The sequence below is a fragment of the Protopterus annectens genome, chromosome 1.part0 (genome assembly GCF_019279795.1).
Source record: "Protopterus annectens isolate FY-2018-M chromosome 1.part0, PAN1.0, whole genome shotgun sequence".
Classification (NCBI taxonomy): domain Eukaryota; kingdom Metazoa; phylum Chordata; order Ceratodontiformes; family Protopteridae; genus Protopterus; species Protopterus annectens.
The window spans coordinates 936,337,909-936,354,327 of record NC_056725.1 but is presented as its reverse complement, the minus strand read 5'-3'; the positions used below and the strand labels follow the sequence as shown (position 1 = coordinate 936,354,327).

The 16,419-nt window shown below is 40.5% G+C and overlaps 1 protein-coding gene across 17 annotated transcripts in view; it reads left to right on the top strand.

Annotated features, from left to right (window-relative positions):
* PTPRK (protein tyrosine phosphatase receptor type K) overlaps positions 1-16,419 on the top strand; it is a 3,469,591-nt gene that overhangs the window by 2,200,992 nt on the left and 1,252,180 nt on the right. For all 17 annotated transcript variants that reach the window (XM_044064217.1, XM_044064183.1, XM_044064208.1 and 14 more), the window contains exon 8: positions 4,767-5,069. In XM_044064217.1, coding sequence (XP_043920152.1) covers positions 4,767-5,069 — 303 coding nt within the window. The remainder of the gene's footprint in view (positions 1-4,766; positions 5,070-16,419) is intronic.

The following is a 16,419-nucleotide window of genomic DNA, read 5'->3' as shown; positions in this document are numbered from 1 at the left end:
AGCTCAAGAAACGAGGAGAGACTGGGATTTTAGATGCAGGCCTTTAAGGAAAATAACAATAATCACCTTGGCTTTGGCCAGAACCCTCCTCCTGGTACAAGGACATCTGCACTATAAAAAGTGCATTGGCCAATGCTATCTTCAGATCTTTCTTGTTAGATATGTAATTGTAGCTAATGTCTGACACGCACTCTAGAACAGAGATACTTGCTACTAAAGTTAATAATTGTCTGACCTGCTGCCATATTTTCATTTTTTTCTTGCCGATGGAACCCAATAAAACCTTAGTAGTGTAGAGGTCAGTCCAAAGCTGGAGCTAAAAATGCCGAAAACCAAGTACACCATTGGGGGAACAATCTTTTCCTGATTACGGTTAAGTTTATTGTTAGATTTCAATAGAGAAGATGAAAGTTTGCTTACCTGTGCGTGCACGCACACACACACACACACACACACACACACACACACACACACACACACACACACAGTTTTTTTGCCTAAGTCAGGAACACAGTATGGTTAATGTGATCTCTTCAGTTCCAGAACTTTTAATCGTAGGCCAGAGTCTCTAGAAAAGTAGAGAAGGAAGGGGAGCAATGGGGTCCATACTCATTATGGCATCCAATGGACAGGCTGAGTCTGTATTTCCCTGTTGGATGTAGCATCTGAAGACATTCAGGATACTGGATGACAGCAGTTTGCTCCGCAGTAGTCCACCTAGTTTCATGATTATTGAAGGAGAGTACATGATTTTGCAGCCCCTTCAAACAAGTGTGTGTTTAACTGAGGACTCCAGATAGACTTTTGGAGTCTGCTACAGTGTTAATTCCCCTTAATGTCCTCATGCTTTGACAGACTCGGCTGTCAGATGGGTACAGGGTTACTCTGCAGACCCTGGCTTTTGACTCCTGTTTCAAATCTAATAATGAGGTAGGTGAGGTGGAATTCCCCAAACTATAGAGTAAACCTCAATTGACTGCCCACAGCCTGAATTAACCTATACCACACTCAGCAACAGACCCAAGGGCAAACAATGGAGTCTTCCTAAGTATAAACCCCTGGACATTCCTCCAGTATGGCAGGTTGTGGATGATGATATCCTGGACTCATCCCCTGCAGCCCATCTCCCAGCCACCTGCTCCCAGGAAGCCAGACCATTTCTATAGGGTACTGGATTCCCAGAAGCACCTCTTTAAGAACCCTATGGTAGATCATGAGGTGGTTTCTTCGTGTCACGTTGAAGCCAAAGGAGATGCATCTGGAAAACCCGCTTGCCTAAGGAGGAAGATGGTAGAACTCTATATAGATCTAGCAAAAAGGTATACATGCATTCTACCCTGGCACTTACAGCTGTTTATAGCCAGTTTCATTTGGTCAAATTCCAGAAAATGTTCCTGGACCAGACGAAAGAAAAACTAGAGGGAATGGAAGATTAGAGCTGTCTACAAAGAATTATTAGAATTCTGCAACTCCTGTTCCCAGGTTGAAAAACATTCTGTGCATTGTGGCTTTAATGCTTTGGAAGCATCTAGCGCGGGGCAGCACCTTGAGTCTCTGATTAGGAGAGAGACTTCGAGAAAAGCATCTTCCTGATTCTGTAAAATCTGAACTCCTGGCTGCACCTTTGGAAAAGGACTTTGTTTGTACCCAAGGCTAAAAACTTGAGGAGAAGGATAAGCCCCTTCAGAATGTAAAGAACTTTCTTCAAGTACAGATCTGTGATTCAGTATGAATTACTATATTAAGCCCTGCATCCCAGTCTAGACAGAGAGGGAGAAGGATCAGGTGAGAGACACTACAAACAACAAAAAACAATGGCAAGCTGACGAAAGATCCAGGCCTACAGAACCCCTTCACCCAAGGTCCAACTCAGCCTCCCTCCTCCCCCACTCCGCCCCTTGCACAGCTAGGAGAGACTTTTCCCTTTTCTTGAACAAGTGGTTAGGCATTGCCTGGGACCAATGTAAGCTTCAAATTATAAGAGTAGGATACAAAGAGCAGTTTGCTTCTCTCTCATGACCAGCATGTGTTCCATCTGTCACCAAAGGCCAGCTTAGGCAGACTCGGGTCAAATCTGTTTACATACCAAAACAAGGCTCCACAGAAACATTCCCCGTAGGAGAAAAGGGTACTACTCAAGACTTTCTAGTATCAAGAAACACAGGATTTTGGAGTCCAGTTCTAGACTTGTAAAGAAAAATAGTTTACAGGTAGTTCCCAGATTTAAAATGCTTGCTCTACAAAAGCTCCTGTCCATGCTTTCCCCTCAGGCTGATACCATCACTCACCCTAAATCTCAAGGACACTTGCCTCCACATTCCCAGAGCAAAGCCTCATAGGAGGTACCTCCATTTCAGGGCAGGTGGGAAACATTTTCAGTTCTGTGCATTGCACTTTGGTTTATCTAGCACACCCAGAGTGATCCCAAAACATCTGACTTCAGCTGTTGCGTACTGCAGGACAAGGGGCATGCATATCTACCACTACCTAGACAATTGCCTAATTCAAGCAAAATCCATGACAACATAGTCTTGTTGCATACTAACCCCTCATTTATATTTAAAGTAGTTACACAGTCCATCTTAAACTAGGCTCTGTACCTACCAGGAATAATCAGGTAAACAGGAATACTTACTTCACTGTGCATATGTTTACAGATACATGGATGCAGTAAAAGCCATACGAGAAGGTAATCTATTCATTTTGTTCACTGAGAGACAAAGTTGCCAAACAGTGCCTCTCAGAGTGGTTAGAAAGCAGCAAGCTGTTATGTTTCCAGATGTATGCTGATAAGTAACCTTCATCTCTCCCAAACCATATACTATGAGAGCAATATCTGCACTGTGGCCCATATATTGCAGCAGCTTGGTCTTCCTTGCACACCTTAGTGAAACAAGTACTGATAGAACACGACTTCCCATTTTTTCCTGAATAAACTGGAAATCTGGAAGGCATGTGCTCATGAGGCTTCCTCCAGGAGGTCTAGCTGGGGACATAGCAGCCAGTGTCTTGACTTCATATTTGTGACTTCGTATAATGCCAGATCTTTTAGTGAAGTTTTGGCTTCCGGAGGTTTCTTTCCCTCCATACCCCTGTTCCTTACTGCTGCTGCTCTCCTTTGTGCTGTTATGTCGATAGTGACTGGAAATTAAGTTGAAAGCTAAACATTGTCAGTAATAATGGTGAGACTAAGCAACCCGAGAAAATTAGAACTTTCAGGTGATCATAAAATCTGTCATGAAGAGGTCATGTACAACCTGCAGCTGAAGTTCTTGTAGATTCTGTTTCTCAGAACATAAGCGTAAGGCTTTATAGTTTATCATAACTTGCTCTGAATGTTTTGTGAATATATTTTAATTGTATGTTTTATCTGTATTTCTGTGTTTTTTTAAATTGCAAGTAAACCTTGAGATTTGAAAAAACTGCCTTAAAATTAAGTATTAGGTGAAGTTCATTTGAGTGAAGTGGTAAAAAAATATATTGTCATTCTTCTTGGACTTTATTAAAAGAGTACTGGGATAAACCCGATAGTTTGATCTAGTTATTAATCTTGAAATGACTATTAACCTTATCCTTAGACTGTTATTGTGACATACCACTTTCTTAATGTTCACAAAATGGCCACCTGCATTGGCATAGAGGGGTGAACTCTGAACTAAGATCCCAAAAACCTGAGTTCATTTAACATCCCAAGTGTTGGAGGAGCTGACAAGGAGAGAGAGTGGATTGATGTGGACAATGTCTATCCACCTTTCTCAGGGGTATGGTGTGGTATACATATATTGGGTGTAGTTTCCGTGCTAGATTCTCTATTAAACACCGAAAATTCCATGGGAGCAGTTGCTTCGAGTTGTATAAACTCTTGAGACAAGAACTACTCGTGGAAGTGAATGTTCTGTTTGAGGCCACTGGGCATAAGCATTGGGGTTAGAGCTTAAGGCACAAGATCCCTGGTCACTAAATGGATGGTGGTGTTATCCCAGGGGTGAGTGGTGGTAGTAACAAATGAGCCACTAGGGCTTTTAGCTCCTGGGAGAGAATGAACAAGTAATTTGAGCAGGAGAAGGGGAGAGCTCTGGTCACCAAGGGCAGGTGCCATAAATAGAGAAAAAAAACTGCTCATAAAATGATGCCCTTGACTGTATGGGAATTGCAGTAATGGTGAAAAGCACAGTGTTTAAACAACATGCTTTGTGAGAGCAATGTGTACCAAGTGTGCACTGCTTATGAGAATTTCTCCCATGGCTTGCAACTGAAAGTGATTTGTAAATATAGCTTGGAATGTTTTTAAATCACTACCGGTTGCATTGCAGAAGTGAAGTTCTAGTTGTGCATGAAGTGTTTTGCTCTTGCAGCATGTTTTTGTGGTGGTTCTAACGGTTATGGCTAGCTACATGCGGCCTAGATCATTTTTACAAACATATGGAAGAAGTGGTGTTTCACGAGTCTCAAGATTTGGTTTAGTAGTCCTTAGGCTTAGGAAATACTTGAGTACTGTTGATTACTGTACTTAATAGAGCTGATTATTATTCTCTGTTAGTACATTCTACATACAAAAAAGAATTGTTTCTTAGATTTCCAAAGCAATAATTAATTCACATTACCAAACAGAAATCAGCTTTTAACTGCAAAACTGGCATGAAAGAAAAGTTTTTCAGAAAGTATTTTGTAGTCATCTGATGCGTTATGCAGCTAAACTGTTTTGTTTTTCTTTGTGAGTGAATATTTCAGCACTGAATTATTGTATTATTTTTTTTAATCTGTAGAACCTATGCGAACACCCAGAAGTTTAAAGATTGCTGAAATCCAGGCAAGGCTCATTGCTGTTGACTGGGAGTCTTTAGGTTACAATATTACTCGCTGCCACACCTTCAACGTCACCATTTGCTACCATTATTTTCATAGTCAGAATGGGAGCAAAGCTGATTGCCTGGATATGGACCCCAAAGCACCCCGTCACATTGTGGACAATTTACCTCCATATACGAATGTTAGCCTGAAAATGATTCTTACAAACCCTGAAGGGAGAAAAGAAAGTGAAGAAGTCGTCATTCCAACAGATGAAGATGGTATGTGCACTCTTGAATTTATCTTTGGTAATATTACTTTCATTCATTCTTAAAGGTTTGAAAAGTGTTTAGTTTGCTCTCTCTCATGCATGTACAGGGTCTCATACCACCTGGAATGGTTTTATTTGATTCATGCAGTTTGTCTCTCGTATTTGCCCTAACTGTTCTGGTTTGTGGCAAGTATAAACCATTTTAAGTAGTAGAAAAAGTTGACATAAATGTCTTCTCACTTGTGATTGCCATTGTATAAGCTACATTGTAGAGCTTTTTCTAAGTAGAATTTAATATTCTGTTTTCCTATTGGCACCTGCTGATATGATCATTGGATTTTTTTTTTGATAGGCATGATATTGTGTTTTTTTCTATTTTCACTTACATTAGTAGTGTTAATATGTAAATTTTCCTATTCTGAATACAAAAGACTAATACACTAAAGTAGTTAAGTCTTGTTTTTGCAAAACATGAAAGTACCAACAGAGAACAATGAAAGTATCCCAGAAAGAATGGCATGTAGATTGATGACATTTTGCAGAGCTCTGTGTCCTACATGAGGCCTGAAATCTAAAGGTAAACCTCAAATATGCAGATGATGACACTCTGAGTTGAAAACAAGGAAGAGCTGAAGAGCATACTGGGTAGATGAAAGCAGAAAGTGCAAAAGCTGGTTTACAGGTCAACAATAAAAAAAAAAAATAAGATTGTGATTGTCATCTGGCCCGATCACTTCTTTTTATATAGAAGGGAAAGAAGTGAAGGCAGTGACACATTTTATTTTATTAGACTTGAAAGATCGTGGCTGCAGCCATGAAACTAAGAGATCCTTCTTTAGAGGAAAGCTGGATATGGATACGATATCGAACAGCAAAGACATCATGTTGCCAGTAAATGTCTGTATAGGAAAAAGTTTGGTTTTCTACAGTATAACATATGAATGTACGATTGTGTGTAGGAAAACTGATGCTTTTGAATTGTGATGTTGGAGAAGAATTCCATGGTTGCAAGATCAGACAAGTCCATGCTTTAGGAAATGAACCCCAGCTGTTCAATGGGAAGGTCTGATAGTAAAGCTAGAACTTAAATATGTTACCAACATAATGCAAAAATCACTGTAAAGGGCTGAAGCACTGATGCTGGGAAAGATCACAAAGGCAAAGGAGGAAGAGAGTGTAAAAGGTTAAAAAGGCTAGTTGGTGTCACTGCAGTAGTCAGTATAAACTTAAAAGAACTTATCGAAGGAGCAGTGAACAAAAACAGGTGTGATGTATCAGTCACAAATAGCAGAGACATAGCTAGGGTGGGACAAAGGGGGCACTTTTCCCAAGAGCAGATGCCGTACAGACATTCATTTCTATACTGACATTTCTGAATTCTGGTACAGAAATGAATAACCATACTGCTTTTGAGATCAGGACTGAAGTGCTTCAGTGCTTTGTGTGTTAAATAAGTTGTAGGAAATATTTTGCTACAGTTTTTAAAAAGTACGTTTCTTTTATAGGCTTTTTTTTTTTGCTTCTCAGCGTAGAGTTGAGGGGCATCAGATCTGGGAACTGGAACAGGTGGTGATAGAGCCAAAAGACTCTATTAAATGACTGAGCAGCAACAAAGAAAAGTAAGAATACTGCTGATTGTATTTTTAGGTTTTTTTTTCATTATTGCCTTCCAGCCATCAGCCCTTCTGTAAACTGCTTGGCTCATTCTTTCTCTTTGGTTGAGATTTGGATGGGATGAAATTTGCTTTTAGTAGCCATCAAGGTTTTTATTGTGTCTTTCTTAAAGTAGACTTAATGACCTTTCCCTGTGACAGCCTTGACTATTATGGCTTACAGTACTAGTGAATGATGTAAGCAAAGGCCCCATTTATAGCTGAGGTACACTGACTGATTTGTGGATGATAAAGATGTCCGTGGCTCTTTGCACTGCTTGCTTTAACTCTTTGCCTGCAGTGGGAGCCATTAATACTGCAGATAGGGTTACCTTCCTATCCATTTTGATTAGCAAGCAAGCATTGCTACTCCAGTCCACATTCCTTGCCAGCTTGTCTAGCACTCGGATTGCTCAAAAATCCTTGATCGTCTGAGTCACAGCCAAGGCTTTGTCACGTTGTGTAGTGAAGCAGGCTGTTTTGACTATTTTTTTTAATAAGTCTTAAAATAATTGTATGGTACCAGAGAAATGGAAAGTTGCAAATATGCATCCATAATAAATTCTGAGCACGTCAGAAGAACCATGCTTTATTCATTGCATGCTGCACTTAACTACTGCCACTTCAGCCTTCATTCTGGCAATAAAAAAAAGTGACTGAGTCGTATATGGAAGAAGCATGGATTTGTTTTGGCATATGAGTTTCCGGATACAGTGCAGCTTAGGCTTATGTTAGAAATTTTAAGTCAGAGGTATTTTAAATTGGCTAGCCAAAGTGCTAGACTTGAGGGAGGGACTGTGGATATTTGAATGAATTTTAACAGATCTGTGACAAAGTGGCACAAAAGGTGTAATAGAGAAGTTGTTTAGTTTTCTAGCCCACTCGAGCAAATTGATTTCCATATGCAATGACAGCAACCTGAGTGCATCTTAAAACGTCAGTCATCAGAGAGCCAGACAAGATGGGAGAAATGGAGGATGATCGGGCATGCATCTGAACAGGACCTAATGCTTTCTGAAGTAGCTCTTGGTGGAAACTTGAGGCACTTTTATTGTACTGATAAGATGAGCATGTGTGTACTGTCACTGTCACACCAGTCAAACTCTTAGTACAAGAAATATGGACAAAGCCAAAAATAACAGGGAGGCAAAGGCCCAAAAACAGACATTTTGAATATTGCTGCTCTAAACTTAGGCTGTTAGAATAACAGGTTTTGCATTAGCATGTATTTATTGAAGGATATGAAATTGAAAGTTGACTGTCATTATTTAGTGACTTGAGTCCTCAGTGATATACCAAAAAAAACACATTTTATGAGGAACATATCAAAAATGTTAGGTAGAATTCTGGACATTCTGCAAAATTAAGACACTTGGAAGGGTATTGTCACTATGTCATTTGTTATTGTAAGAGAAGAAATGGGGAAAGATGACACCATTTCCCCTTTCTAGTTCTCTATACTGACATCAAGGTCTCTGCAGAAAGACTTAATTCTAACAACAGATAAGATTTCATCCCCAAAATAAAAGATGTTCTTGCAGATCACTGTCACAGTATAATTATTGACATGTTGCAGTTAGCTACAAGTGGATGTCCACTCAGCCAGCTCCACTCACAGGGCTTTTGCAGATTTGAGGTGGTTGTCTGACTTCTGTGTAGTGTGAAGATGTATGCTTGTAGCTCATATAAAAAGTCAGTCAACCCATGCCAGCATATTTTTTTTTTTTGTTAAAGGTGTATACTCATTTTTCAGAAACCTTAAACCTTTATTAAATGATTAATTTGCAGACATTGACATAGATACACATATACAGTAACAGAAAAACACCATAGCAAACATTTTTAATTTTCATGCATTATGCATACGTTTCCAATTATTATTCACTCCAACATTGCATAAATTGATCAATTTCCTTAAACCTCACTTCTCTTTCTGAACATTATTCTGTATGTAATGTTATTATAAATTCCATTTATTTCTATGTAGTCTGCTCCTTCCGTTTTCTAACAATCTCATCTCCAACTTTCTTATCTCCTTTAAAATGTCCAGTACTTCATATAGTGTTGGTTTAGGTTTTGATTTCATGTTCTAGTAATCGCTTTTTGGTATTCAGCTTAGTCAGAGTTTACTGTGTGTGGGCAATTCAGATTCTGTATCTCAGTTCAATATAGCTATTTTCTTAATTGCAGCTGTTCTGTTCTTACAACATTTCTGACAAAGTAGTGTGTAGGGAGTTTTTAAAATTTCCCAACTTATTACATTCCCAAAAAAACATGCTCCCAATTACATCTTCTCTGTCCCATCAAATCTTCAGTATTTGCTTTCTAGCTGAGGAAGAATTATCTGCTGTGTGTTGGGTATAAAATGCTGAAGGAAATGCTTCCAACCAAAATAATTTCTAGATTTTGCATACTTGAGAGCCGTACAGATGTCATCCCATTGTTTTGTATATTACCTTTCTATTCTGTCTTCATAATGATTTCTGTCTTCCTTTGATTGATTTTTATAGTGGTCATACCATATTTTACATGCACTACTAGTTATCCCTTTTTCAACAGCAACTTCTAGTATTGGCTCAAATAAACTCTACCAGAACTGGTCTCAGAGATGGCCTTAGCTGAAACGGCGCCCTAGGCAAAGTACTGCTCTGGCGCCCCTTAAGCCCCACCCACACAACCCTATTTGAGCCATGCCCACAGATGGGTCACTCCCACAAAACCCACTCCAGTTTTTTCAATGTTTAAATGCATGAAAAAACAGTCATACTGTGACACCTTATAGTGTAGTTAAGCAATTGAAGGCCGAATTCTCCTTAATAAACCTGCTTCATCTGCTGCTAGTGTAGAGTTTATCTACAGTCATGAAAGACATTATTAACTTCTTTTTGGAAGTTGCATTGATGTTGACGTGTAGAAGTTCTCATTTGGTCTAGTGCAGCATCAACTCTACATTAACACATTACTATATACCCTGATGTGCTTCATGCTCTTCACAGGTCAACCATCAAGTCCACATACTTCAAAGACAGCTACACATTGTGATGTGGTGGTGCTGCAGCTGTATGCACATAGATGCAGGGGGAGGGAATGGAGAATGTAGTATAGTACGGCTTAGTTAGTGGGCTGTGCTACGTACTGTGGATGGAAATATAGATTGTGCTTTGTACTACAAGGTGAGGGGAGGGTGTAATTGCTACCTACAATACGGGTGGCGGGCGGTGAAAGTAAAGAAATTTGAAACACTGTCTGAGACTGAAATTGTGCCCTTTTGAGGCCAGCCTGTATGGCGCCCTAGGCGGTCGCCTAGTTCGCCTGTGCCTAAGGCCGGCCCTGAGTGGTCTTTAATTAGAAGGCCTCTGTCCCTTTCATTTTGTCTCTACTCTTAAGGCAGTCTCTAACCTGCAGTCCAAACTTCTGCTTGTACTCATCCCCTCTTTATTACTTTTTTCACTCTCTAGTAATTCGCTCCCAATACTTGGGTCTGTATTATATATTCGAAGTTTCAAAACTTCGAACCTCATATGTTTATCAACAAACATATAAGTGAATTTTGAATCTTCGAAAATGTAATAAAAAATTAAAAAAAAAAAAAACTTACCTTAATGTTCTGAGCAGGGGGGAACCCCCCCCCCCCTGCATCCCTCCCTACTTAAATATATCAACTCCGAGATTGCACTTCAGGGCCTAAAAGGGAAATTTTCCCATTCTGTGCCATATGGAGCCTTTGCTTTTAACTTTCGAACTGTTCAAAGTTCGATCATATGGTGTCGACCATATGACATTCGAACTTTGAAAAGTTCGAAAAATTAATAGGGACCCCAATACTTTTTTTTCTTTGCTTATTTTCTCCAGTATATTCCAGCCCCTTCTTGCATATTTTTCTATACCCCTCCGTACATTAATTTTGATTGGTAAAATCTCCTTTCTCCATTCCTGCGTTGGCTTAATTCTTCGAATACTTTCTGCTGCTTTATGAATATAATGTTCTTTATGGATGCTGTTCTCCTTAAGGACCTGCATCCAAAATCCTGCTCTCTCTCTCTTTTTCTTGCACTCTGCTTTTCTTTGTAATATCATTGTTCTGTTCATTTTGTGAAATATTTGCCTCCCCTCCTCAAAACCACCATTGATCCATATCTATCAATCTTGGCAACACCTTTGCCATTCTTTTAGCTAGTTTAGACCTAAGCACTTGTATTGAAATGCATTTATATGAAGCTGTATATGAAGGGTTTTTGCCATGTCTGAGTAAAAACACCAGCACAACTTTCTGTCCAAGTGCAGGAACCTTGTATTGCATATTTCTCTCTGTTTTTGTACTGTTAAGTATCTTACAGCTTGAATTGTTAGGTTTTTCTTATTTTTTAATTACTTTTCTGTAGCTTTTCTCCTTGAGTCTGTGATGAAAAAGGACTCTCAGGGCCAGTCAGATTAACCCGGTTAACAAATGTAAAAATAAAATAAACTCCCCACCCCCTTTTCCACATTGCCTTTTCTCTCTTATTCCATTGTCATTTTATCCCATCGCATAGCTATCCATTCTGAAGAAATTTGTCTTCCTAATAATCCTTAAACCATTTCTATTACTAGTTCCTTCAATTTCTCTCTCTTTAAAAGATACTTAAGACAGCACAGTATCTTATTTTTATAAACTTGTCTGCATATTTATCTTTTTCTTATCTGAAATAGTTATTGGATTTGTTTCAAAGCTTTCCATTAAAGACATGTTGCTGTAAAATTCAGTTTCTGTCCAATCTAGCCCAGTTGTTGTACCTTGGAAAGTAGTATGTGTATTCTGTGTGGGTTCCTACCACTGAATTCACATCTTCTGTAACAAACATCATATATTTCTTCAGAAGTCGAGCTTTTATTTTCCTTTCTAAGTTCTATTGATAATCCCCACTATTGCAAATCCTATTCCAGTCTCCACCCATAAATATTCCCTGCTGAAAACTTTTTCTACTAAAATTATCTTGAGCTTCATTATAGCAGTTCTAGATGAAATATAAATGCATGCTAGTATAATCCTCTCCTGTCAATAACCCATGGAACTCTGTCATTATTGTCCTTTTTTCTTTCTATCACTTTTGGAACATCTTTAACAGGTGTTAATGTTACTAACCTTTTCTTTTGTCCCTGATATTGTGCTGGATGTCCTCCCTGAAATTATTTTTGTTAAATTTGCACGTTTATTTCTGTCTAAATCTGTCTCCTGCAACATTACTTGCCTCTACACAAAGGCATATGAACATCTTGGTGAAAAGGTTTGTGGTTAATGTGCCTGGTTTAGGCCCCAGAGTTTTTTCTTCAAGAATCTGAAAAGGATGAGTGCCGTTTTTGGGGAAATCTTTTCTTTGTTGTACTTCTGTTTAACCGTGTATCATTTTTTTTTCATTTGTTGGTGAAAGTTCTGGGGCATACCTTACACAGACATGAAAAGCTCGACAACTGTGTCTGGCAGCTCCCTTACAAGGATCCATATTCTGTGCGCTAACTTTGCTTAATAGAGTTTTTTTTTTTTTTTTTTTTAAGAGCCAAATTTGTTTGAATTTTACAATAATACACTACCATTTTGACCATAGGTATCACAAAAGGAACTGAATAGCACTAAAGGCTTCCTAGCTGTCACCTGCGCATTTAGGGAAATGTCTGTCCCCTAAATAGGCACGCACGCACATACACACACACACACACACGGTGTGTGCCACCACAAGGAAATTTTGGGAGAGTGGGCCCATAAAAAAGTTAATCAAGAGCAATCTGTTTATAAGCACTAGGTCCAAAGATACCAGAGCCAGTGAGGTAGTTCTGTGGCCTGTCTTGGTTCATAGGTAGGTACTAGGCTATTGACCCTAGGGCCTGTATAACCCTAGCCAAACTGTATCCTGGCTTTTGCCACCCAAGAAATTTTTTTTCCTGTGCCCCTTTCGAGCAGAGCCATAGAAGTGATCCCCGAGGTGAATTTCACATCTCCTGTCCAGTCATCAAGATTTTTCTTAGAGTACTAATGTTAGAGTACTAATGAGGAGTTTTGTTTGATATAGATAGGTAGTTTTTTCAGAGTATGGGAAGTCTCTGGGACAGGAATCTATCCCTCCAGCATGTTTTATTTATTGTGGTGACAAGGTTTACATCTCTAGAGCATGTAGCTCCGAGGGATTGGGATTTCTTTAAGTGGAGCATGTCCAGCAGCTCTGGGTTTGACATAGCTTTGTATATTAGGCAGAGATCACCTCTGAGTAGGCGATATGTGACAGAGTAAAGCTGGAGTTTTTTGAGGCAGTCTGCGCAGGGCGTCTGTTTGAGGCTGGTAATCTTCTTTGTGAAGTATTTCTGCGGCCTTTCCAGTTGTTGTAGATGTCTTGTGAGGTACATACTAAAAGGGGTGTTGTACTCTATAATGGGTCTGATGAGTAGAGGGGAACAATGACCTCTTTTTTTTTTCCTGGATGAGAAACCTTTTGTGATGAGGTTTGCCATGTAGAAGGATTTCCTGACTTCTGTGGCGATGTGATTATCAAACGAGAGACTACTGTCCATTTGTGTCCCAAGGTCTCTTGTCACACTTTCGGTGTTAAGTAGACTACCACCTATGTGATAGTTCATGGCTGTAGAGTTTTTACCAAAAGGGATGACAATGCACTTTTTGGCATTGAGCTTGAGGCCATGGCTTTGACACCAGGCATCTGTCTCAGTGAGGCCCTTTTGTAGGATGGCCACATCATTAGGAGTTTTGATTATGGCTCCTAGTTTGCAGTCATTTGCGAATTTTGTTAGCCAAAGACCTTCTGTGTTATCTACTTCTCTGAAGTACAGGCTATCAAACAGGAGAGTACCTAGGACTGAACCCTGTGGTACTCCACTTGTCACTGGTCTGAAGTTGGATTTAGAGTCTGCTACTTTCACAGTGTGGGTTCTGTCAGTGAGACAGTTGGCAACCCATCTTGTGACATAGGGATTTATACCTAGTTTAGTGAGTTTATCTATAATTCCAGAGTGGGGGATGGTGTCAAAAGCCTTGGTGAGATATAGATAGGCTGTGCGAACCACCTTACCCTCATCTACGGCTTTGGTGACCACTTCAAAGAAGTCTGTGAGGTTTAGGAGACATGGTCTGCCTTTTACAAACCCAAACTGGGTAGGGTCCAAAGTTTGGAGATTACCAATGTCATTGTTTATAAGTTCCATGATGATACATTCCATAGCCTTGCAGACCAGGCTAGTCAGTCTAATGGAGCGGTAGTTCCCGGGGTCTGTGGTGGCTCCCCCTTTGTGGAGTGGGATAACTGTTGCTGTGCACCATTCAGTGGGCACAAAGCCTAAGGTGAGGCTATGATTGAACATGGTACTTAGGTGAGGTGCGAGTTCGTTCTGTAGTTCATGTAGAACGCAGCCTGGGATGTTGTCAAGTCCCATGGATGCTGTGTTCTTGGCTTTGGAGAGTGTGTTTTTTATCTGTGCAGCCATGATTACAGGAACTGTGCATTCTTCCGATATAGAGATTTGCCCTTTAAAGGGTGAGAGAGGGAGTAAAGTTAGCTCTGAAACTATCTTTCAGAATGTTGGCAATATCAGTTGGTTCTGTATATTTATTGCCATTGTGCTGTAACTTAGAGCAGATCTGAGTGTTGCCATTGAGATTCTTGACATAGGTATAGAATGCTTTGTGGTTGTCTTTAGACTCGGTGGCAATTTTGTTTTCGTAACTAGCTTTGGAGGATTTTATGAGGGATCTCAGCTTCTTACTGAGGCTGACCAGGGAGTTCCTCCAATCATGAGATTTTACACTTTTTTGCAACTGTTTCTTTCTTCTGTTGTAGAATTTGTTTATGGCAGGGGACCACCAGTTTGGCTTCCTTTTTTTTGGAGGATAGCATCTTGGTTCTGTTAGGGATTGCACAATCCATGCACTCATGTAAGTGCTTGTAAAGTGCATTTGTATAGGATTCAGCAGTCGTACCTCTATTGTCCATCAGCATGGGTGTCATGAAGTTTGTCACTTCTGTCTTAAGAAGCGTGAAGTTGGCTTTGGAGAAATTTTTGTGGTGGTTACCCTAATGGGGGGTGGGGGTGGGATGTGGATGTCTAGGGTGATTAGCTTGTGGTCGGATCTGACCAACGAGGAATTGACCTCTTGTGTGGAACACCGGTTGCCCATGTTGGTAATGACCAGGTCTAGGATATTACTGCCACTGGTGGGGGTGTGGATAAGTTGATTCAAGGCGTTGGAATTTATGAATTCCAGAAAACGTTAAGCACAAGAGTTGGTACATGAGTAGATTACCCAGTAAATGGTGGGGTAGTTGAAATCACCCATTATTAGGGTGTTAGGTTGTACCCTAATATTTTCCAGTGTATCAAGAAATGAGGAGTGGGAATCCTGGAGCATGGTGGGGGATCTGTAGCAAGCTACAGTTTGGATTGCGGACTTGCCCAGAGTTAGTTGCACTTGGATAATCTCGGATGCATAATGCTGAGCAACTAGCCTGGAGGTGTGGATATCCATAATGAATTTGGACATGCATCCGCCTTTAGTGTTTTGGTCCAGGTTAGGAGGCCAAAAGGTGTGGTATGAATTATAGCCTGGTAATGCAAGGGTGCTTTCTGGGGCCTTGAACCAGGTCTCTGTCACTGCACAGATGTCTGTATTCTCCATTTTAAGGAGTGCCTCGAGTGAGTGCATTTTGAGGTTTAGACTTCTAGCATTGAGTAGCATTACCCTCAGATTTTGCTTGCTTGTACCTGTTACGGTGGTGAATTTGTCATTTGAACCTTGCCTAAAAAAGGCACTGTAGGGGTGGCAAGAGACTTAGCCAGTATCTGGATTCCCAAGGGTGACGGGTGCAGGCCATCTCTGGCAAAGCATCGTGGTTTGTCGATCATGTCTTCCCAGGCAGACAGATACTGGATCCCCTTAGAATGACACCAGACGTTTAGCCAATTGTTGAAGTCAGTCATTTTGTCCTTGTACTGTAGTATCATTCTGGGTGATGGCAGGATGCTACTCAGGGCTAGGGTCACACCTGCCTGGGCTACAAGATTGGACAGCTCCTCCATGTCTCTTTTGATGTAGTCCAGGGAGGTACTTCTCAGGTCATTCACACCAACATGGACAATGACAGAGTCATATTTGTACTTGTTGTGGAGTGAACTGAGTGCATGCGTTATGTGCAGATCCTGGCACCTGGCAGGCAGCTGACAGTAACTTTCTCCTTGTTTAGTTTGGTGAGTGGAACATCAGTGTGCCTGACTATAGAGTCACCTATGACTAGAGTGTTGGGTATGTTGTTATGCCTTATGGGCACACTGAGTTTGTGGGCTATGTGTCATTTGGGTTGCGTTGGGGGGTGGAGGTTGCTTGCGTTTCTGCTTTGGAGGTCCCTGTTGCTTGGGTAGATTTTTATTGAGAGCCGCCACGAATGTAGGTGTGCGTTTTTTTGTTTCTGTGTGTGTGTTTTGGTGGTGTAGGTTTTGAGGGACTATGTGATGAGTGTGGTGTGGTGCAAGTGTTTACCTTCTCCTCTTGACTCTCTAGTCCAGTCTTTGGATGAAGAGAGATTTGCTTCCAGTTTGGCTATATAAGTGCATCTCTCACAGGTTATAGTGTTGTGTGGTAGGAGGAGAAGGCTGTCTGTGTACATGAGGCAATTGCTGCATTGCCCCAAGATGCCCAGATTCATCAGGTAGACAGGAGAAAACACCGGGAGC